At 38.8% G+C, this 25,807-nt stretch overlaps 1 protein-coding gene across 2 annotated transcripts in view; it reads left to right on the forward strand.

Annotated features, from left to right (window-relative positions):
- LOC126458421 (structural maintenance of chromosomes protein 4-like) overlaps positions 1–25,807 on the forward strand; it is a 330,847-nt gene that overhangs the window by 120,746 nt on the left and 184,294 nt on the right. For both annotated transcript variants that reach the window (XM_050095456.1, XM_050095457.1), the window contains exon 5: positions 5,371–5,558. In XM_050095456.1, coding sequence (XP_049951413.1) covers positions 5,371–5,558 — 188 coding nt within the window. The remainder of the gene's footprint in view (positions 1–5,370; positions 5,559–25,807) is intronic.

Raw genomic sequence — 25,807 nt, forward strand, 5'->3', positions numbered from 1 at the left:
ATGCAGTCAGTTCATCAGCACACTCAGTGATAGCAACATGTCACTTGCAGAAATATTGTACCCATTGGACACTGCCATACAGTTGTTCACTCATGAACTATTTCGTCACAAACAACCTTTGCCATGTGGCCACAGTCTTTTTCAACTGATCTTGATCTTCATGGATTCTAACTTTCAGGACACGTGCATAATAGAATGATATTTGTGCAGTACCAACTAAAAAGCAGATATAGATTCTGTAAAACAATAATGTGGTGACTGGATAATAAGTTTGCATAATTTGGCTGTGACTACATCTCCAGGAAAAGCTACTGTCACTGTTATTTTTTACGAATGTTTACTTGCTAGAAGACTGTCAGTTGAATGAAAGTACTCCAGAGATAAACGATTATTCTAAAATAGCAGTATTTGATCATTTTGTGGCAAAGTGTTATTCACTGCTAACCTGAAGATGTGTAATCTGTGGTGTCACACTGCAGTTTCCATGGACCATTCGCTTGACAAAACATAATGATGTTGCATAAGTTATATATATATAAGACATCAAATGCAAGCTAGTAATTCCTAACTACCACCTTTTACAATTACAATAATAGAAATTTTTCTACAGGATAGAAGGACTTGTCTAGGAGAAACTTTTTCAGTTTATTTTTAAATTTTACTTTCCTGTCTCTCGGGCTTTTATGTCACTGAGTAAGGAATCAAAAATATTGGTTGCAGCATTGTGCACCCCTTTTTGTGTTAAAGGCAATCTTAATGTAACATAATGAATGACATTTTTTGTTCTCTCATCATAATTGTATACATCATTGTTCTTTTTGAACTGCAGTGGATTATTTACAACGAAATTCATGAGAGAATAAATAACTGTAAAGAAATATTTGAAAAGCCTGACACCTTAAACTGATGTCAACAAGATGAACATGTACACCAAATTGTTATTCTATATGACGTTATTGAATGAAAATATGTCAACTTAATGATTTCTCTCTCCCCAAATTTTGCAGTGACTCTTAAGTGAAAATGTGACTGGACTAAGTTTTTGAGTTCAGGAATTTTCTTTTTCCAGTTTAAATTCTTATCAGTATGGACCCCTAAGAATTTAGAAGTTTCCACCCCACCTATAATTTCCTCACCATGTGTTATGCTTATTCATTGGTGTAGTACCCATAGATGTGCAGAACTGAATATGATATGTCTTTTTAAAATTGAAGACGAGACATTTGCAGAAATCCAGTCAGTGATACTTTTAAGAACATTGTTTACCATTTCTTGTGCAGCTGCATGTATACTTGGATTGACTACAATATTAATGTCATCTGCTAAAAGAACAATTCTGTTTGAATGTTAGACTGCACAGTAGTTTGTATTACTGAGCACTGGTGTAGACACACACAAATCCAACATGTAGTATTATCATTGTATGAAAGGGCAAACTCTTACTGCAGAGGGTTGGAGGATCATGCATTTATATCAGAAAAGGAACACAGATCAAATCAAGACATGACCTCAGTACAGTAAGTGAAGACAAACACTTTGAAATATCAGCTATTGAATTAACTGGGCTTGATATCACCAAGAAATTACTCATTTTGTGTGTGTATAGATCTTCCAGTGGTTGTGTGGACACATTTTTCAATAAATTAACAGAAGTTCTAGATAAAGTCTCAAGTACAAAAGTCAACATAATTTTGTGTGGGGACATTAACATCAACACTAATATCATAAATGAATCCAGCAGCACCTTTCTAAACATCCTTCAAAGTTTTGGCAAGTCCCTATTGGTCAATAGTGCAACAAGGGTTACTACAATGACTGCATCAGTAATTTACCATGTGGCCACAAATATGGTCAGGTAAAAATGTGATGTAGCTGTAAAAGATCTCAGACTGTCAGACCATCTCTGTCAAATAACAACAGTAAAATGAGGCATTGAATCATTCCCTAAATTACAAGCCTACAAACGACATCTATCAGAAATCAGAATAAAAGATTTTTCAGAAGAACTAGAAAAACAAAGCTGGGATGAAGTGTATAAGGAAACCAATGTGAATATGAAATTCTCTAAATTCCCCACATTGTTTAAATTGAACTTTGAAAAGGCATTTCCAAAAGTATGTGTGTCTGTATCAACATCTCACAAAAACAGATGGATAACAGCAGGTATTAAGAAGTCCTCCCAAACACTTAAACACCTCAGTTCCATGAAAAAGATTTACAGTGATCCAGAATTCTTAAATTTCTATCACAGATACAAAAAGATCTATAGGAAGGTGCTGATTGCTGCAAAAAAATCATTTAATGACAAAATAATATATAATGCAGAGAATAAAAGCAAAGCAGTCTGGGATGTTATAAAAAAGGAAACGGGGAGAGGCAAACAATCGCAGAATAACATACTGCTAAGGGAGGGGGATAAGGTAATAAATGATCAACAACACTTAACAAACTATGTAAACGAGCATTTTTCAAGTATTGCAGAGAAGTTACAGCAAAATTTCCCCAAAACTAATATAACACTTGTAAATAATGTTGCACTAAATAGAATGATGTTACTTCCAACCGCAGAGAATGAAGTCAATGAAACTGTTCAAAAACTAAAAAATAAAAAGTCAGCAGGCTTAGATGAAGTACCAATGTGTGCACTGAAACAATGCATAGGGATTATACAAGGCCCCTTGACAAATATAATAAATGAATCCACATCAGGGACATTTCCAGAGCAGTTAAAACAGGCAAGAGTTGTATCTTTGCTTAAGAAAGGTACTGCAGAACACACAGAAAATTACCGGCCCATTTCCCTGCTGTCAGCATTCTCAAAAATAATAGAAGCAGTTATGAAAGATAGGTTAATGAATCACCTGAATAAATACAATCTTTTAAAGGATTCACAGTTTGATTTCCGAAGTGGCAAAAATACGGAGTCAGCCATAGTAGAATTCACAAAAGTTGTACTTGACGCTCTTGATAAAGATGTGTGTGTCACAGGCATATTTTTGGATCTTTCTAAGGTGTTTGATACAGTTGACCACAAGATTCTATTAAATAAATTAGAAGCATTAGGAATAAGAGGGGCAGCTAATGACTGGTTTCGATCATACCTAGCAGGTAGGGCACAAAGAGTAGAGATAACACATACTTCAAAAAAGATGTAAACATTTAGTAAAACACTTATCAGAACCAAAATACATAAATATAGGGGCTCCACAAGGTAGCATATTAGGACCAATACTATTCCTGGTATACATCAATGCTTTTCCCACTAGTGTTACCCATGGTGAAAAAATTCTCTCCACTGATGACAGCAATATTATAGTCTCTGAGAAAACAAGAGAATTCCTTGCCGAGAAAGCAAATGAAACTCTCAAGGAAGTTTATGATTGGTCAATAAGCAATAAAGTGACATTGAACATAAAGAAAACAAATGCCATAAATTTCAGTTTGAAGAGAGAAAATGACAATGTTAAATTAAATGTAGATGGCACCTCCATAGACAGTGTAACAAATGTAAAATTTCTAGGAATGAATATTGATTCTCAGTTGAAGTGGTGTGAATACACAAAGGTACTTGCAAACAGAATGTCATCAGCATGTTATGCCCTTAGCGTGTAACATGCAGTGTCTTTTAGTTACATATTATTCATATTTACACTCAATTCTTACCTATGGCATTTTTTTGGGGGAACAAACGCACAAAATATGAACACAATTTTCAAACTCCTGAAAAGAGCCTTAAGAATAAAAACCAAAAATACTAGTCGAGCTCATTGTAAAGATCTGTTCAAAACACTGGGGATTTTAACTGCTCCGTGTGAATACATTTACCAGTCAGTTATACACATCAAAAATAACATTGGTAATTACTGCACAAACAGCTCTGTCCATGACCATGCAACAAAAGATAGACTCAACTTACATTTACCAAGAAAAAATAAACATAAAACTCAAAACAGCATTTTCTACCAAGGAATAAAACTGTACAGTAAATTACCAAAAGAGATTAAAGAAATTGAAAAAATACATTATGCAATACATTTTATACATTGAAGGATTACTTATATAAAACAGAGTAGGAGTTTGATAAAAAAATGTTGTACAAATAAATAACAATAATAATGATAATGATTATAAAACATTTCACATAACACCTTCACTTTATGTTTTTTCCTTCTTTTTTCCTTTCTAGAAATACTTACCCCCAAGCTGTGCATGGTACGATACTAACAGCTCTTCCTCTTTCTCAGCTCAACATCTCACTCATTGTGGAGGAATTCTGACTCAGTTTTTCAGGATAGCAAGTGGGAAGTTGCAGTACAGAAAATGGCCCAGAGATCACCTGTGTGTGTGTGTGTGTGTGGGGGGGGGGGGGGGGGGGGGTATGAAACAATGTGTGTATAGTGTGTGCAGTGACTGATAGTGAGTTATGAGTGAACGGTGTGGCATTACATTATTTAATAAGTTATTCGTAAAAAAAGTATTGTATACCAGGAGTCTTTAAATATATGTGTATATGAATTAGCTAATTTTAAATTGGTCTAAACTTGTAAATAATTTGACATCTCCTATATCCTTGTAAAAAGAGATCTACGGATGAATAAAGCTACTACTACTACTATTACTATTTGGAAAATCATTTACATTTATGAGGAACAGTAGCAGACCCAAGACTGACCCTAAGTGGTTTCTCCCCAGTCAGAATATTGTCCTCGGATTACATTGGTTAAATTACTCAGTGCCTCGCAAGTCAAAACTGGTTAACCTTAATAAATTAAACCTGTAGAACACATGCGGCACAGTACTTTCCATTTTTTCTGCATTCCTTTGGTTAGATGTACCCATCAGTCCCATAAAACTGCAGTTTATGTAGAAGAATATTGTGATTCACACGGTCAAATGCCTTAGATAGGTCCCAGAAAATACCAAACAGCGATATTTCGTTATTTAATGCTTGTAAAACTTGGTACATGAACATTCAAATGGCATTCTCAGTAGAGCACTCTTCTGAAATCCAGACTGTGATTTACTAAGGATATTATTGTTGCTCGGGAGAGTTAATATTCTAGAATACATATTCTTCTCTAAAATTCTGGAAAATGATACCTGTAGGGAAACAGACTGTTAGCTATTGACCTCTCTTATCACTTTTCTTAAAGAGGAGATTAACAACGGGATATTTCAGTCTCTCTGGGAAAATGCATTGTGTTGGTGATGCGTTACATATTTCAGATAAGACAGGATTTATTATACAGGAACCAATCTTTAGTACTTTGTTGGAAACACCATCATATCTAGACATGATATATTATTCAGTGAGAAGCCAAGTTACATTTATTGAAAACAGTTGTAACCTAATGACACTTTTCTTTGCAGTATCGATGCCAGATCATCTCTGAGAAGCTAGAAAAAATTAAATCTATTGTAGAAGAAAAACAAAATGCAAGAAATATAGCAAAAGATGAAATGGAAAATTTGAGGGAAGAAAGAGAAAGAACTGTTCTCCATCTTCAAGCAAAGAATGAAATAGCTCGTTTAACACACATTTTGCACCAAAAATATGAGTAAGTTTATTCTCTGTATACAAAATTAATTTCTTTGGTATTCTTTTTTTTATCATATCAACAAAATAATTAATTTTTGATAATATAATTTAGGAAAACTTGCCGGTCCTTTTCCTTCATCCCTCATCCTTTCCCCTTCAACCCTTCTGCCAGAAGAAGGAACCACTGGCTCTGAAAGCTTGCACTTTTGTGTGTGTTTTCTCCTGCTGCCACTTGGTGAGTAGAATGTTGTCATCGTGTTAAACAAGATGTGTTTATAAGTCTCTACCTTTAGTATTGTATTTAGCATAGCTATTTTTGCCACTCATTGAATAACAATAGAAAACATAGTAATTTTTGTTACATGATGCTCACATAGCCTGAAGACCAGTAAATTCTCTCTCCCATAAAATGATCATTGTTTTATAGATAACATAACAGGGATGACAAAGACCAGATTTTTACTGTTCATGAAACCAGTTCTTACAGGTTAAGCACAGCATTAGTCCACAGCTTAAAGACATAATTATTTCATAACTCCAGTGTGCTGGGTACAGTGGGACAGAAAATCATTTTTAGATTGTGATGCAAAAAGAGACAAACCAGGGTTGCAACTGAAACAGATGTTATTTAGTCAGTAACTGGCATCAGGCTATGGCCTTTCTCAAGCTAGCCAGTGTTTGCCAAGTAAAATGTCTGTCAAAATAGCAGTAATTAAGGAGGGTACATTTGCGTATGACCCTAAGTTTTTAACAAACAGAGCTTGTACTCTGTTTACTTAACCAACAAGGATGTTCACAAATGAAGTTATGAAATAATTTGCTTAAAATGACTGAGATATACACAGTGCCACCTCAGAAAACTAGACCTGAAATGTGATTTACTACAATTCAGCACCTTGGAAAATGGATCCTACCTGAAAAAGTGCTCCCTTACAACCAAAAAGAAAAGTGGACTACCTTTACTTTACTCATATGATTTGTTTAGTGTCACAAGGAGCATGACTAGTGTTCAGTGTTGGAATTTGGAATTTTGTTGTTGGCCCTGTTTTTTATAAATGAGAAGACATCAGCCCGTGTCCTATAGTGTTGCTTGTACCCAGCCTTCGTATTGTTAGACATTATTATTACCAGGTACAATATATGACTGACTCCATTTGAGAGTTATTAATCACGTAATCGAAGGTGACAGGTTTTTATAATTCATTACTTGTATAAACTTATATTTCTCTGCATTTACAGCTACTCGCTAGCTCACACAAGGTTCACGTTTACAGAATTTTGCATCTATTCTTTAGAGTAACATTTCTTCACAGATAACCACATGTACTTGTATATGCATAAATTTGGAATTGAAAGTAACATTAATTTGTAAGTGAGTAACATAGAGCTTGGACAGTAGTAGTCCTATTTCATTCCTTCGAGACATTGCGTTTCTTTTATGCCTGTGCTATTGAATGATGTTGCAGTCTTTCCTGAAAGTTCTTCTCCTTAACCCTTTGAGTCCGAACAATTTGAAAAAATATATATAATTTGTAAATCTTCCAGAAAAGTAAACTTTATTATTGTAGTAAGCAGTCAATACAAGAAGAAATTGGCAAAAATAATTGCCCAGTTGTTTTAAGGAAATGGTTTCATTTTGGCATATGATTTTGAAAATTTTTATGAAATTATCATTTATTATCATAGTAAGCAATGAATACAAGAAGAAATTGGCAAAAAGTAAAGAATTGATTATTTTAAGGAGATTGTTTCACTTTGGAACACTAAGACATACTGTTCACAACCATGTGATGTGATATATCTGAAAGTAAATTCACATTTTTCCTAGGCCCAATCCCACAGCTCAAAGCTTCCATGAACTCATAATACCCAAAACAAATTATAGTCCTAAATACTAAGTAACCAGCAAAAATGGGCCTAAATTTTAATAAATTTTGTATTGAAACTACATACTGCCCAAGTGGTTTCATTTTGAAACCAGTAATAAAATCAGTGGTAAAAACTTAAATTTATGTCACAATAGCTCTGAATACACTTACTGTATGTCACAATCTCCTACATTCATGTAGCACTGTTTCCATGCCGACTTCGATTTGAATGCTGTTGGTGACTGCTACAATGCACTACATTTGTAGAAGTACCTCAGTGTACCATCAGATATCTTTGTCTTACAATGGTGGTTTCCAACAGAAGCCAGTAGTAACCAGTGGGCTAATGGGATATATGTAACATGATGAATGAATAAATGACCCTTGTGCATCATAATGACTCCTTATCAAGGAAAGAAGGCAGCATTATATGAGGAGAAAGTGAGATCTAATCTTTTACTAACAAAGAAATCATAGCAGTTGTAGTGATTGAGTTGTGTTATGACTTTTACACTGACACTTGTTGCAGGGTGGCCAGTAGTGCCCCTAAAGTGATGTATTTTGGGGGCTGTGGGGTGGGATCTTCCACTACCACAGCAAGTGTGGAGTCAAGAATGCTGAATCAACAACAATATTCCTTATTAATCGATTGTTCTGTGTAGGAGGTCAGTGACTGCAACTCTGGAACCAACTGTGGCTAGTGGACAGTGAGTCAGTTCACTGTGATATCAGGATGTTGTGACAGCAAAGCAGTGGGACGTTGTGACAGCAAAGCAGCGGCTGGTGCCCATGGTGACCCAAAGTACAGTGAGCTTAGACGGCTGCGCTGGCATAAACAGCCCACTGCCCAAGATGGCTGGCAGGGGCATGCAGATGCCCCAAGTTGAACCCAGGACTCTTAGAGACTGGATGGAGTGTCAGGCAATGGCACCCAATTAGTGATCTTCCCTCGGCGGATCAAGTTTGAAGCTTGATACCATCAGGACTAGATGATGCCTCGTAGATCATTGGCTTCATCTAGTTGATGCTGCTTAATGGAGCTGTAGCTACTGGGCCACACAATCGGCTGATGTTTGGCACAGAGATGGTGCCGGTTGAGTGTAAGACATCCGTGGAAGTGCGTCTTCCAGCTTCTAAGTTGGGAGTATTTATGCTCACTGTGGTAGGGTGTTTTATAACTAGAGGTAGCCTCTGGACATCTACATGGGTGTCCAAAATTAAAGCAACAAACCACTGTTTCCCTGTCCTGTGTCTAATTCACAATATAATCAAACAAATTATCAGTACATGCCTGTACAATCACGTTCTTCAAGGAAGACAGCATTTCAGTCAACAGACAACCACGCCAATGGAGACATAAGGGGGGCCTATCAAATGGGGTAGTGTTTTCTGGGTAGTTACACTTCCACAGTCACTGTGTACACAGTCACAGACGGTACAGTATGGCACAGAGAAGACGCCTACCAGACTCTCTGTGGTAGAGAGCCGTAGGAAGAATGCGAGCAGGATAATCGCAACTGATGTGCCCTAATGGCTTAACATGAATCTATCTGTTGTTTCTCAGATGTGGCGACTGTTTATAGAGACCAAAACTTTATCCCAAAGATCAGGGCAGGGCTGACCACATGTGACATCAGGAAGAGAGGATGTATTTGGCTGTAAGGGCATGACGGTACCACCTTAGTACTGCACGGCAAGTGGCATCTGTCTTGCAGCGTCCAGTTGATTCGTTGCATTGAAGCAAACAGTGTACAGAAGGCTTTGGCAGAGTGGTCTTAATTGTCAGAGATCTACTGCATGTGTACCTCTGATGCTCCTTCTCAGAAGGGAATGTCTAGAGTGGAGTTGCCAACATGCTACCTGGACGGTCAAACTGTGGGCCAATGTTCTTTTCACAGCTGAGCCAGATTTGTTCTGGATAGTGATCCTCGATGGATTCACATCTCTAGGGAATGTGTAACACCATTTCGTTATCCAAACATTGTGAAAAGAGACCAATATCGAGGGGGATCTCTAATGGTGTGGGTAGAGATTATGTTGACCAGTTGAATACCTCTTCATGAATTTGTACAGGTATAGTCGGCTATGGAAACTCTGCCTTGTTCTACAACATATGGCAATCTATCCCACTGCTGATAGTAAAATTCTACAGTGCAGAAGCTAGGCCCTCATTACATTGCACCCAGCTGCAGAACTGTGCAAGTGGCTAGCCTGCATATCCCTTTTGTGGTTGTGATAGCCTGCCTGTGGCTGATGCGATAACACACTATAATTTTTGTCTACCCATTTATACCTAACACTTCTGTCACTCACTGACTCATGCAAGATAACTTCTCTCATCAGACACCAACTACATCCAATTTGCTTCAACACCATGTGACAGATTCATCTCCTCTACAGTTGTCTCCTATATCTGCCTCATTCCAACATTTTCACCAAACACACACACACACACATACACACGTGCAAACGAAACTCACACTCACTTGACTGCAGTCTCTGGCAGCTGAAGCCACAACGACAATAATATATAGAAGACTGAACAAGAAACGAGATTTGTTGGATGATGATCAGTTTAGATTTACAAAAGCAAAGGCACCACATAATATTTTCAAAAATTCATTATTTTTGTTACACATTCCAGCTTCTGCAATTCCAAACTCCAACCTGAAGAATGTTACCATTTCATAGGGTGTTCAGTCTTTGTCTCATTGTCACCTCCCCCTTCGCAGTCCCCTCTTGGAATTCCAAATGGGGGACTAATCTGGAGTCTTTTGCCAATGGAGAAATCATTTCAACACTTTTCCGTTTACAAACCACTTGTCCTGAGGCTAGACATTGTGTGTCTTTAATGCAGTGGCTTCCATTGTCTTCCAGATCCTCATGCCTTTGCTCGTTGCTGGTTCTTCTGCCTTTTAGGGACAGTTTCCCATCCCAAGGGCAGTAGGGTGCCCCGAACCTCTCTCCGCTCCTTTGCCCTCTTCGACAAAGCCACTGTCAGAACAAAGGTGACACCACCAGAAATCTTCAGCCGCCATTAGTAATGAGCTTTATTCAGAATTTAATCAGTGGCTGGGATCAGTTTTGGGAAATAAGACATTTTGATTACTGGTCAAAGACAATTCCTCTACACCACAACGTTACATTTGGGAAATGAGGCACCTCCCAGCCATATATGTCTATGAAGGCATGAGGAGGGCATAAGGGTGGGAGGTGGAGCAAGATGATGCACTTGTTCCTCACCAGGAATATAGGTAAAGGCTTTCTCTTCATTACAGAATTCTCACAGATTCCTGGAAATGGTTGTATGCAACTCTGTTAAACTGCAGAGTTAACATTGCCTAGCATGACAAGAAATATTTTGGCTTTTGCAGTCACTATAAATCTTGTCACTCTTTCTTCATGAAATTATGTGGGTTACTTGATGCAGTGACAGCTTTGACACTATTCTGTAGTCAAAGCAAACCTTCACAGAACAGTGCTGAAGTAATGGTCTCAATCTTTCCTCTGTTGCTTCCTCTTACAGCCCTTATTAGGCTGCCCACAGGGACCAATCCGACACCCTAACATGCAGAACCCTTGTGCAACATAAAAATGGCAGCAATATATCTGTTTTCCATCTGTGACCAATCCCCACAATGACTCTCCTTTCCCTTAAAAAAAAGAAAGAAAAAAAAATGGTGGTGCCCCTCCACGCCCACACCGGCATGATGGCCAACTCAATAGGTCTACTGCCATCTCTGCATAAGGGATAGTTTTCACTAATGTGAGGTGTCGTAGGATGTGGGTACTGCAATGTTTGTGTACATCTGGTTAAGGTTAACCATTAATATGTGCTCATCTGGAGATAAGATTTGGTAGAATTTGAACAAAGGGTAGCAGTTTGAAGGGCTAAGGAAAAAAAGTGCCAAGGCAAGAGCCAAGGGAAAAAAAAGTCTGCGATAGTTAGGTCGGCTGGTAAGAACAGTAGCGGATGTCTTGCTGCCTGCGATAGGTCGTGCAAGGGTAGGTTTTGTTAGTAGTGGGTATCATGCATGTCGATATCTTTGACGTTGTGCAGCTGTGTTGCTCGGAGGTTGCCGCTGGGTGCCGGTGTAGAACTCTCGTTCAGCGTCAGCAACCTGCAACAGTTAGGTTTATTATCATTTTTGTGTCCGATAGGTCATATATTGGATGCACAGTGTAAGGTAATGTTGGCAGTTTGTTTGTGCGTCTGTGGGCAAGCTCGTCAGTGTCCCTGCTGTGGCCAGTTGGTCGGCTCTAATAGCAGCTGGTAATTACCAGTCAGTGTTGCTGATATGCAGGGGCTTGCCGACATTTGTCGCTTGTTAGTGTATGATAGTTTACCATAGGTGGCTATGCCCTAGCTAGTAGTGTCTTTGGCCGCTTGTGCTACCACCTATGGTTGTGATCAAAGTTTCCTAGAGTGAGGATGAAAGAATTGTTCGAGTGTCTCGAGTTCCTGTATAGTCGTGTGGCGGGTTTTTTGAATACTTCCTTGAGGGTATCAAGGCTGTATTCATGGTGGAGATCCATGGTGCGTGTGTAGCGTGGAGCGTTGCTAATGATTCGTAGCACTCTGTATGATCTGCAGGCGGCGCAGTCGTGTAGGAGCTGCATATCCCCAGACGGGAACTGCGTACGTCATCAAAGGTCTAATCAGTGTCATGTATATGGACCTCGACACCCTCCTGTTCAGTGTGCTTTCCCTGTTGAGCATTGGGTAGAGCTGTTTGAGCCTCACGTGTGCTCTGTTGGCAACGTACTCGATGTGATCCCCCCATGTAAGTTTCCGGTCCAGCCAGACACCTAGGTATCTGACTTTCTCTCTCGGAAACGTATTGGGCGTGTATGTAGTGTTATCGGTCTACTGTGTTGATGTTTGCGCAGTAGTTTCGGTCTACGTATGAACAGAACTGCTTCGCACTTGTCGACGTTTACTTTAATACACCATCACTCCAACCAAGGCTCAGCTGTTCTGAGTGCTGTCTGTATTCGTGAATTGATGTTCGACGGTTTCCAATCTTGCACAAGGATGGCGGTGTCATCCGCGTAGATGGCTAACGTCGTGTTTTGTGTTGCTGTGAAGTCGTTAATGTACAGGTTAAACAAGAATGGGCCCTAGGATGTTTCCTTGGGGTACTCCAGCTTGGATACCATGTTGTGTTGATTGTTTAACCTGCACGTTAGTGTTGAAACACCTGTTCATGAGATATGAGTGTACGAGACGTACGGGTCCGTCCGGGGAACCAGCTTCGCTTATTTTGCGTATGAGTCCGTTGTGCTCCTTTCCTTGTTGCACAATGGAATGATAACAATAGTTTACCATTTGTATGTGGACAAAGAAGACACTTTGATTCTACATTCAGTTTTACATGACACTGAAGAACTTGGACATATATGGTCTACATCTATACTTAATCTGTAAGCCCAGATGCAGCAGTCAAAAGAGAGAATACAATTTTCTGTGCTAGAAGAGAGGACAAAAGTATGAAAGTCAAGGTCTGAAAGATGTCCTTTCCAGGAACTGGGACCTTCTCAGCTCTAGAGGATATAACACAGTATCATATGTATTCATAGAACTGTGAATCCTGCATTCTAGTTGGCACATTTACACAGTGATACCAAACTGGAAAGATAAGGATTGCCTTGGTTCAGTCCTTGGTTGATAAAAGTTGGTTCTATCATCCAATTTGAGGGTGGTTTTGGAAGATTTCCCACATTCATCTAGTTATATACATACCACTGCATATCCAATCTAAAGAATGTAGCTTTCAAAATACATTTCATTCAACTTTAGCTATGGCTAGTCAGTACTGAAAACAGAAAACATAAAAATAAAGCAATAAAGCACGAAAATAATGCAATAAATCCATGCCCAAATTTGAAGTTTCCCAAGAAAAGTGTTGCATATGGCATCAAAGTTGAAGAACCTTTTTTAAAAAGTTTATTCTCTGTTTCTCTGGTTTGAGGAATATACATTTCCAGTTTGTGTTGATGACCAACAAGACTGTCTCAGTCATTCTCACTTTTTCCCAGTCTGTTTCAGATTTTTAATTTTTAGTTTTCATCTAACATCATAGCAATATGAATACATTTTTTGTAAATATTTCATATCATTTATCTCTAAATGTTTTTGATATCTAGTATTTAATCATATGAGGATGTAGCCTAATCCGGGAATCAAAAAGTGGCGGCACCCAAGTCCATATGAGTAACATAAGAAAATGTACTTTACACATCATCTTCAGTTTCCCATTTATCCATCACTAGGCCAGATAGAGACATTTATGGTACTTCTTGACTTCCACACCTCTCCAGCATTCTTGTTCTAAAACTGTATTTTTCCAGTCCACATTCCTTCTTTGTAATCTGTTCTTCATCGAGTCAGTCCATCGTGATCTGGGTCCCCCTCTTGCCCTCAAATTTATGAGGCGTTAATCTCTAATAACCTTCCTTCTTCCTTCCTCTCAAACTTGGTCTCTGTCATTTGTTTTAGTATTCTTCCATCTCCCATTCTTTTTATGTGTCCAAACCATTCCAACCTACTCCTTTCAATTCAACTTTTCTACTTCCTAGCATCTTCATTTCTCAACCTGTCTCTTCATTTTCTCACATAAACTTCTTAGGAATTTCATTTCACTGGCTTGGTTTCTACTCTCTTCTTTTCTTACAACTGTACAGGTGTCTGATGCATATGTCAATATGGGTGTAAATTATGTTTTGTGCAGCACTTGCTTACACTTCATTGGCACTTCCCTTTCCCAGACTAAGTACCTCAAACACTGGTAAAATGCATTGCTCTGTTGCACACTTTTGTTAATCTAGCCTAAGTCCTTTCATTCTGCATTAAATATTTAAAGTTGTCCACAATTACAATAGCCTGTCCTTTAATATTAATTTGTTCTTTCCCTTCTCTGTCTCCTGTGGTTACCATAATAGTCTTGCTTTTCTCCACATTGCAGTTCATGCCGTATTTCACAATTTTTCCATAGAAAATGTCTAGTTGTTCTTGTACATCCTTACTGTTGGTTCCCCACAACAGAACGTCATCATCATCAAATAGCAATAACTTTATCTCCCTTTCTCTGTGATTTTCTTTTGCATCTTTTATGATTTCATCCATCATGCTTATAAATAATAATTGTGACACAGCACTTCCTTGTCTCAACACTGTGATATTCCTAAACTAATCAGCTCTTCTGACTTTCCAATTCCTTTCTCTTCATCATTTCCCGTATTTTTTTCCCCTGGGGACACTATTGTATGATTTCACTACATTAATAAATATCATCACCAGAACTTTCCCATGCCCTTAATGCCTTTCCATCAACTTTCTCATACTAAAGATTACTAAAGATTTGGACTGTTGTTGATGTACTATGTCAAAAGCCTGCTTCTCTTCTAACTGACCTTCCGCTTTTTCCCTCAATCTTCTTTCCAGTACCCTCTCCACTATTTTTGCTACTTACAATATGAGTGTGATTGCTCAATAGTTATCATGTACATATTTGTCTCCCTTCTTGAACAATGGAATTATTATTTCCTTTCCCTATTCTTCAGGCATACATTTCTGAATGCACGTGCATCTTAGCAATCTACATAACCATTGTAGCCCAGTAGGTCCAGCTGCCTTTATCTTGTCGACACTTACTTCATCAATTCTAGCTGCCTTTGCTGTTTTCATTCTTGTAACTCCTAGTTCCACTTGCAATGCTAATATTTTTCTCTTCATCAAGGAGTCCTGTGTTACTTCTGTTCCCTTTTCATTACTGTTTTTCACATTTAGTAGTTTGGCAGAGCTCTCTTCCCAGGTTTTCTTTATCCTCTCTGTTTACATTATCAGCCCTCCACGTTTCCTTTTCACCAGATTTGTGTAAGTGCTTCCCTTCCCCATACTCCTTGTAATTGCATACGGCACCCTTTCACATCATTAACATCCTTTTCTAACTTTTCGCATTTACTTCTGCTACCACTTTCTAACATTTCATTTTGCTTTTGTGGAATTTCCTTATACTTCTTTGCTCTTTGTCTCTGTTCCATTCTTGCATGTTTTCTTGTTTTCTTTTACTGCTACTTTCACCTGCTTGTTCTGCCATTATCTCTCCTTATCCTTCTCTCTTCCAGATAATCTGCCACACATGTTCTCTGCAGTGCTTACAAAATGCCTCTTTCAACTTACCCCATTCTACACTTAAACATTCAATGCTTGGGATTCTGAGCTTAAATAATTCCATTTACTTTTCTTTTACCTTCCTATATTTTAATTTCCACATTTTTATTTTTTTCTCTGTTTCTGCCTTCCATTTTATACGTCCTCATTGTTGCCACCACTAGTTGATGTTATCCATCGAAAGCAGGTACATCCATTAACTGTCTACAATTGTACTGTTCCACCAGAAATTAGTCAATAACAGTCTTTGTCCTTTTTTCTCCCAAACCTTATATTGTTATGTTTTGGCTGCTTTTCTTCCAGAATCACATGTTGCCCCCAATAAAACAATTTCTTTTACAAAAATCAGCCAATTTAACTCCTTCCTCATTTCTTTTTGCATATCTGTATGGACTAATCATCTCTTCCTTCCCTAGTCTTTCATTTCTCACCTATGCATTTAAGTCACCTATCACTATTGCTTCCATGTCAATAATTCCTCAATTTCTCCTCTTTGTCGCTTGCAAATATTAGTGTAATGTAGGCAGTGTTTAGGTATCTGAGGAATCTACCATAAATATACTGAGTAGATAACTATAAATCGTTTCAGACACTCACAATTCCTTCTACTTCTTTTCAAATTTAGATCTTGGGGCCAACATGTTTTAAAACCCGTTGAACCAGTGATATAGAAACTGGCAATTTCAGAATCTTACCTCTGGTGGAAAAATTTCTGTGTGTACCTATCGTCCTAATAAATAAATTGTGCTTTGCAAAGTGAGTGCAAGACCCTGTGTTTTGTTGGCAGAGATACATTTGTTTCCACAATAGGAGAAGAAAATAAGGTGTTGTTTCTTCTGGCTCACTAGGTGTAATATTAGTCACACTCTTAGTAGAGCACACGAGACACTTTGCAGTGATGTAGATTGTCTAAAATTAATACAACGTGGTCATTTGACCTCTAAAATATAAGTGCCTGTGCCAGAGTTTAGTGCAGTATCTGATTCAAAAGACTAATGAAGCAATTGGTACATGCTTATTTCTAGATCTAAAATTTGTCTTTGGAATTTTGTTATGCATTTAACTAGATAATTAACTTTATTTGCTGCTGTTAGTAAGGTTTTGCTTTATTTTTTAATTCCTTTTCGTAAATGTAAAAGTTGACAAAAACAAAAAACTACTGATACTAGGTACTTCACTCTCCAGTGGTTTGTAAAAGAACACTGTTCATTAACACCACGAATTTTTTGAAGAAAAGAAGCTTGCATACATTACATAATTATAAAGAACTAATGAAAATGTGTAGACAAGTGTTACGGCCATATTAAAGTATAAAAATTATTGTGTTAAACATAACAAGAGACAGAAGAAAACAAGCTTTTATCTTAATAAAAAGGAAATCTCATAAAATATTATGAGGGTATTAATTTTAGGAATGAATATTAAATATGTTGTGCCAAAGAAACTGTTACGTAACTGTGCTGTGTATGATGAAAGTTAATTGTAATTGAATTTACCATGAAGAAGTTGTATCACGGCAGTGATTGCATGTTTCAGTGTTATCTCAGTCTTTGACTTGGCTCTAAAATAGTTGGTCGCAGTTGAGGCTTGTTTAAGGCCCAAGTGACACTAGCAGCTGCTTGGGGCACGATGGACGTGGGTTTGATGACTACTAGTGAGAGTACCATTGTCATTAATGAAATGGTTTCAGCTGAAAATATTTGAGCCCAGTTGTGAGCCGCAAAGAGTTGTCTGTAAACATTATAATAATTTTTATTCTGCATACAGATAGATGCCACTAACAGATTATAGTTGATATAAACTAGTTGCAACTTAGAATATAAGGTCTAAAGTGGAAGCGTTGTCACATAAACTACTGTCTACTGTCAGGTGCCACAGTGCATCACTCTCTGCGGCAATAAAAAATTACCTTAAAGCCTTGTAGCTTCCACAAAAATTATGTAGAAAATTTCAAATTCAAGTAAGATATAGATCTCTATAATCTCTCTCAGCATGTTGAAAACTCTTCTTAATTTTAATTAAGTCTAGATTATAAAAATGATAGATTGCTGCTCATCATGTAGCGGAGATGTTGAATCGCAGATAGGCAGAACAAAAAGATCATTGACAAGTAAACGTTTTGCCAAAATGCCTTCTTCCAAATTAGATATAAACACAAACACACACACACACACACACACAAAACTACTGTCTCTGGCTGCCAAAGCCAGACTGCGAGCAGCTGCGCATGATGGGAGAAATAATCTGAGTGGTGGGATTAAGGAGGAGGCAGGGACACGTAGGAGGATGGATTGTAGGGTAAGGGTGGGGGACTGTATAGTGCTGCTAGTGGGAGCATACAGGGATGATGTGGAGAGAGGGTAGGGCAGCTAGGTGAAAGTCATGAGATTGAAGGGAGAGGTAGAGGGTCGAATGGAAAAGGAGAGAAGTAAAAAGACTGTGGGTGCATTGGTGGAATAGGACACTGTGTAGTACTGGGGTTGAAACAGGAAAGAGGATAGATGGGTGTGGACAATAACTAACAAAGGTTGAGGCCAGGAACATTACGAGAACATAGGATATACTGCACAATTCAGGGAAGCTGGTGTTGATAGAAAAGATCCATATGTCACAGTCTGTGAAGCAGTCATTAAAATGAAGACCGTTGTGTTCGGCAGTGTGCTCAGCAACTGGGTGCTGCAGCTGTTTCTTGGTTTCTTGGCCTCAATCTTCCAGTGGCCATTCATGCAGATAGACAGCTTGTCGGTAGTCATGCCCACAGTGGATATAGCTTAGTTTGTAGATCACATGACTAGTTCACAGGTGGCCCTTCCTTTGATGGGGTAGGTGATGTGTGTGACCCGACTGTATTACGTGTTTGTGGGAGGATATATGGGACAGGTCTTGCATCTAGGTCTATTGCAGGGATATGAGGCAATGGGTTGGTATCAGGGGATGTGTAGGGGTGGATGAGGATATTGTGCAGGTTTGGTGGATGGTGGAATACCACTGTGGGAGGGATAGGAAGGATAGTGAGTGGGATATTCCTCATTTTGGGACATGGCAAGAGGTAGTTGAAATCTTGATGGAGAATATGATTCAGTTGCTCCAGTCCTGGGTTGTACTGAGTAACAAGGGGAGTGCTCCTTTGTGCCTGGGAGATGGCAGGTGACTGGAGAGACAATTCACAGGAGATCTGTTTCTGTACAAGGTTGGGTGGGTAATTTTGATCTATGACTGCCTCAGTGAACACCATAGTGCATTTGGAGAAGGACTGCTTGTTACTATGGATGTGACGGCCACTCATGACTAGGCTGTGTGGAAGGGCGGTATAGAATGGGTCGCGGCTGTCGAAGTGGAGGTATTGCTGGTGGTTGGTAGGTTTGGTATTGACGTAGGTACTGTTGTAGCCATCTTTGAGGTAGAGGTCCACATCAAGGAGGGTGATTTGTTGGGTTGAGCAAGACCAGGTGAAGCGAATGGAGGAGATGGTGTTGAGATTTTGGAGGAAATTGGATAGGGTGTCCTCATCCTCAATCCAGATCACAAAGATGTCTTAAGTGCATTTGAATGAGGTGAGGGATTTGGGATTCTGGTTGCTTAGGAAGGATTCCTCTAGATACTCATAAATAGGTTGGCAAAAGATGATGCCATACAGGTGCCCATTGCCATACCATGGATTTGTTTGTATGTGATGCCTTAAAATGAGAAGTAATTGTGGGTGAGGATGTAGTTGGTTGTGGTGACCAGGAAACTGATTGTATGTTTCAAATCTATCAGGCATTGGGAAAGATAGTGTCGAATAGCAACAAGGCAATGATATCTTTTATGTGGGAGGGTAGGTTGCGATTAATAGGTTGAAGGTGTTGGTCTACAAGAGCAGAGATTCTCTCAGTGGGGGCACAGTAAATGGCAACAATGGGGCATCCTTGGTTGTTGGGTTTGTGGATTTTACGAAGATGGGAGTGCAGGAAATGGTTGGGTTAAGGCGAGAGATAAGTTCTGGGGAAAGGTTTTGGGATTTGCCTAAGGGTTTTCATGAAATAAAAATATTATGAAATCAATGTTAGAAAATTTAATATAATTGGATAGAGAAAAAAGTCTGCTCACCAAGCAGCAGCAGGAGAAAGCACTTCTAAAGGATATGGAAATACACAAGCTTTTAGAGCAAGTGTTTCCTTTTTCTGGCAGAAGGGTTGAAGGGAAAGCTAGAGCAAAGGAAAAAGATCAGTGAGGTCTAGAAAAAGGGGAGAGTTACGGAAAAGTCACCCAGAACCCCTTGTTAGGGCAGACTTCTCATCCTGTCCGGTAAAGTCTCCCATGATCTGGGGTTCTGGGTGACTTTTCCATAACTCTCCCCATTTCCTAAGCCACACCAGTCTTTTCCCTTCATCCCTCTTCCTTTCCATTCAACCCTTCTGCCAGAAGAAGGAGTCACTGGCTCCGAAAGCTTGCGCATTTCCATATCGTTTCTGTGTATTTCCTCCTGTCACTACTTGATGAGCAGATTTTTTTATCTATCCAATTATATAATATCGCCAATGGCCTTGCTGCAGTGATAACACTGGTTCCCATCAAATCACCGAAGTTAAGCACTGTCAGTGTTGGCTAGCACTTGGATGGGTGACTGTCTGGGTCTGCCGAGCACTGCTCGCAAGCAGAGTGCACTCAATCCTTGTGAGGCCAATTAAGGAACTATTTGATTGAGATGTAGCAGTTCTGGTCACAAAAACTGACAAGGTATGGGAGAGTGGTGTGCTGACCGTATGCCCCTCCATATCAGCATTTGTGATGCCTGTTTGCTGAGGATGGCATGGCTGGCAGTTGGTACAATTGGGCCTTTAAGACCTGTTTGGGTGGAGGGAAAATTATATAACATTATGAAAAGGATAGATTGCTATGCTCTACATAGAGGAGATGCTGAGTCACAAACAAGCACAATAAAAAGACTGCTAAACATATGGCTCCCATCTCCAGCCACTGTGGCCACAGCAGCCAGAGACAGTGGCCATGTCTGTGTGAGTTGTGCTTGTGCCTATCTGCAACTCAAAACCTCCTTTATGTAGTGTGTGTCAATCTATCCTTTTCATAATACTGAAGTTATTCTATCATGACTTTCCATTTTTTTCATGAAAATAGTTATTTTTTAAATACACTATAATCAATATATTGAGACTAAAACAAAGAATGTTGAATGGAATACTCTCTTTCAAATTCTAAAGGTGGCAGGGGTAAAATACAGGGAGCGAAAGGCTATTTACAATTTGTACAGAAACCAGATGGCAGTTATAAGAGTCGAGGGACATGAAAGGGAAGCAGTGGTTGGGAAGGGAGTAAGACAGGGTTGTAGCCTCTCCCCGATGTTGTTCAATCTGTATATTGAGCAAGCAGTAAAGGAAACAAAAGAAAAATTCGGAGTAGGTATTAAAATTCATGGAGAAGAAATAAAAACTTTGAGGTTCGCCGATGACATTGTAATTCTGTCAGAGACAGCAAAGGACTTGGAAGAACAGTTGAATGGAATGGACAGTGTCTTGAAAGGAGGATATAAGATGAACATCAACAAAAGCAAAACGAGGAGGATAATGGAATGTAGTCTAATTAAGTCGGGTGATGCTGAGGGAATTAGATTAGGAAATGAGGCACTTAAAGTAGTAAAGGAGTTTTGCTATTTGGGGAGCAAAATAACTGATGATGGTCGAAGTAGAGAGGATATAAAATGTAGACTGGCAATGGCAAGGAAATCGTTTCTGAAGAAGAGAAATTTGTTAACATCCAGTATTGATTTAAGTGTGAGGAAGTCATTTCTGAAAGTATTCGTATGGAGTGTAGCCATGTATGGAAGTGAAACATGGACGATAAATAGTTTGGACAAGAAGAGAATAGAAGCTTTCGAAATGTGGTGCTACAGAAGAATGCTGAAGATTAGATGGGTAGATCACATAACTAATGAGGAAGTATTGAATAGGATTGGGGAGAAGAGAAGTTTGTGGCACAACTTGACCAGAGGAAGGGATCGGTTGGTAGGACATGTTCTGAGGCATCAAGGGATCACCAATTTAGTATTGGAGGGCAGCGTGGAGGGTAAAAATCGTCGAGGGAGACCAAGAGATGAATACACTAAGCAGATTCAGAAGGATGTAGGTTGCAGTAGGTACTGGGAGATGAAAAAGCTTGCACAGGATAGAGTAGCATGGAGAGCTGCATCAAACCAGTCTCAGGACTGAAGACCACAACAACAACAACAAAACAAAGAAGCATAAAATTTCTGAGAGAATAAATATTACTACCAACTAAAGTAATGAGTGTAAAGAACAATCCATTTGTACTTGACAGTTATAGTGCAACTAATAAAGGATCGTAAGTTGAACTATCATTTTTCATAAAAAATGTTTATGGCTCAAAGTTCTTATTGCACATTAATACTGTAGGTATATGTGCATGTATTATAGTGACCATCTGTAACTAAGCTCAGTGGACAAATAGTTAGTCAAACTCCCCTCCCTCAGTGACATCACACTAATACTGTGTATCACAACTTCTTGCCTCGACAGTGACCTCGGTTTCTTGAGGAAGAGGGTCCACAAGTATCTTCAGGCATTCCATATATAGCTGAAGCCACTCACTGATGACTACATCCTGTAGAGCATTGGTTTTCAAACTGGGGGTTGCCCTCCCCAAGTATGGCCATGCAGACGTATAAAAGGGGGTGCAGCCGGGGCAATCGCTACAAATGCATTATGTTATTAAAAAAGTAGGTACTTAATCAATACAAATGTGTTAGTACTTACAATGAAATGTCTGCTGGGTACCCAATATTTCCTGTGTACTCTGACATGTATTTTCATCTTAGCTAATCGGTCTCAATATAAGCACAGTAATTGATCTTAGCCAATCTGACTACTGGAATTCGTAGTGTACAAGCACAGTAGAAATTTGAAAATTTGGGCTATCATAACATGTCGGCTCGATTGGGAACACTTTGTACCAGCTGTCTTCTGTACAGGATTTCCCACAGCTTCAACGATATAGCAATTGTTGCCAGTAGCGTCTTTGTTTCTAAGCAGCGTTTATGCTCAAGTCTTAGTTGGGCTGTGTTGTTCAGTCAGCATTGATCAAACAAGCAATTTAGTCGTGTATACTATTAATGTGAAAGTGAACTGTTGACTTGTAAAGCTGTTTTTTCTTTAGTTACTTATGAGTTTGTTGAAGAAACAAAAATACAGTGATACTTACATTAAATACAGTTTTATTGCTGTGCAAAACAATGATGTCGACCAGCTGCAATAGGTTATTTGTTATGAGGTATTGAGCATTGATGCCATGAGACCTTGTTGTCTTGAAGGACATTTGTGGACTAAACATAGCACTTTAGAAGGTAAGCAGACCGAGTTTTTTGCTTCAAAATGTGTCAGTTTAAAATGTATGAAGTTGGATAGTACTGAATCCATTGGTCAGTCTTCTGAAAAAGTGATCCTAGCTTCCTATTTGTTACCACCACTCATCTGAGAGGCTAAGAAAAGCCAATATTGTCAGAGAAACACTTGCCCAACACTGTTTGTTGAAAGCAGCTGAAATTGTTCTTGGACCAGAAAGTAAACAAAAACTTTCACAAATACCGCTTTCTGACAAATCTGTGAGACGTTGGATCGATGATATGGCCAAAGACATAACAAACTAGCTAGTGCAGGCCGTGAAAGAACCAGAATTTTTCACAATACAGTTAGGTGAGAGTACAGGTGTGGCAAATTGTAGTCAACTGTTAAGTTTTTGTTTGATACATACAAAATGAAACAATTGAAAACAAGATGCTATTTTCCACAGAGCTAACAATTACTTCAAAAGCAATTCATGTAATGACAATGGTATGTGAAATCTTTTGCAAATATTAACTATTTTGGCAAAAGCTGATTGGTGTATGCACAGGCAGTGCCCAGCAATGCTTGGTTCTCGCTCAGGATTCATGCAGATGACCAGAGAAAAAAAATCCAGTGTTGTTTCCATTCATTGTGTTATACAGCATAAAGCCTTGGCAGTGGAAACATTTCCAAATGATCTCAACGTCCTCAACTTACGCATCTAAATTGTGAATCATCTTAAAAAGAGTGCATTAAATATTCACGTTTTTACGGCTGCCTGTGAAGATTTGGAAACAGAACATAAAATATTGCTGTTTCATACAGACGTATGCTGGCTCCTAGAAGGAAATATGTTATCTAGATTATTGAACATAGAGATGAAGTGATTCAGGTTTTGGAAATTCAAAACCAAACTGAATTGTGTGTGAAACTCCAAAAGCCAAGTGTTCGAGTTGTTTTGCCTTATCTGTCAGATATTTTTGATTTATTGAACTTGCTGAGCTTGAAACTGCAAGGTGAAGATTGGAACATAATTTATCATCAAGATGCCCTCGGAGCATACACTGGTAAGCTGCAACTTTGGAAACATAAAATTGTGGCCTGCAGTTATTCCTGCTTTTCCAAATTATTTGGAATCCTGGAAAAAGCACTCTTTAGGGAAGTCTTTAAGCAAACTGATATTATGAATAAAATATCAAATCATGTGCAACTGGTGAATTCAAATGCTACTTCTGTAGTTCATGTGATGGTAACATTTACAGGATGGGGATAGATCCTTTTCACATGGACATAGATGTGCTGTCAGAAACACTGCAAAAACAAGCTTTGGAAATTAAAGATGATTCTGCAGCCAAATGTGACTTTGAGAAGATGGATAAGTCATTATTTTGGGTAAAGTATCTGAAAGTTTATCCCAGCATAGCAAAGCAAGCACTGCAACTGTACTAAATATTTTCAAGCACTTATTTGTGCGAAAGAGTGTTTCCAGCAGATGTAGCAATGAAAGTGAATTACAGAAGCAAACTCAGTATTGCTAGTGATTTGCATTGTGCACTTTCCTCTATTCAACCAAGAATTGAAATCTTTGCAAAAATATGCAAGTTCGTCCATAACTTTGATGTATTCATTTTTTGTTACCAAGTATGCGTGCAAATTGTATATATCTACAATAAATTATTTTTATTATAATGTTTATGAACTTTTTTCTTACCCTTAGCCATACGAATAGTTGTGACAGGCCATAGTTCGGCCATCCAATACCTCTCCCATTTGAAGCTTTTTGTGGAAACTGTTTTCTGTTTCAAACTGCTCGCAGCCTCACCAATATATATATTTTCCATTGTGATGTATTCAAACAGACTTCACTATTTTCACAATATTTGCTACAAATAAGCATTTGAAACTGGCCTTCTCTGTAATGAGTAGAGCCTAAATTTCCATGCAAATACATGTATTGACCATTTTAGGGCATAAATGCGTATGTTGAAGAATTTTTTATTTAATGTCTTGTATTTAGACATTGATAATGGATATAAATACACTACTGGCCATTAAAATATTATACTAGAACTGAAATGTGATTACATTTTCACGCAATTTGGTGCATAGATCCTGAGAAATCACTACCCAGAACAACCACCTCTGGCCGTAATAACGGTCTTGATACGCCTGGGCATTGAGTCAAACAGATCTTGGATGGCTGCCCATGCAGCTTCAACACGATACCACAGTTCATCAATAGTAGTGACTGGCGTATTGTGATGAGCTGGTTGCTCGGTCACCATTGACCAGGCGTTTTCAGTTGGTGAAAGATCTGGAGAATGTGCTGCCTTGAGCAGCAGTCGAACATTTTCTGTATCCAGAAAGGCCTGTATAGGACCTGCAACATGCAGTCGTGCATTATCCTGCTGAAATGTAGGGTTTCGCAGGGATCGAATGAAGGGTAGAGCCACGGGTTGTAACACATCTGAAATGTAATGTCCACTGTTCAAAGTGCCATTAATGCGAACAAGAGGTGACCGAGACATGTAACCAATGGCACCCCATACCATCACGCCAGGTGATATGCCATTATGGTGATGACGAATAAACGCTTCCAGTGTGCATTCACTGCGATGTCGCCAAATACGGATGCGACCATCATGATGCTGTAAACAGAACCTGGACTCATCCGAAAAAATGATGTTTTGCCACGGTGTTCCGTATTACCCTCCTGAACCCACCAATTCCATATTCTGCTAACAGTCATTGGATCTCGACCAACGCGAGCAGCAGTGTCGCGATACAATAAACTGCAATCGCTATAGGCTACAATCTGACCTTTATCAATGTTGGAAACGTGATGGTACACATTTCTCCTCCTTACACGAGGCATCACAACAATGTTTCA

Source organism: Schistocerca serialis, chromosome 2 (genome assembly GCF_023864345.2).
Source record: "Schistocerca serialis cubense isolate TAMUIC-IGC-003099 chromosome 2, iqSchSeri2.2, whole genome shotgun sequence".
In the NCBI taxonomy this organism is placed as follows: Eukaryota; Metazoa; Arthropoda; class Insecta; order Orthoptera; family Acrididae; genus Schistocerca; species Schistocerca serialis.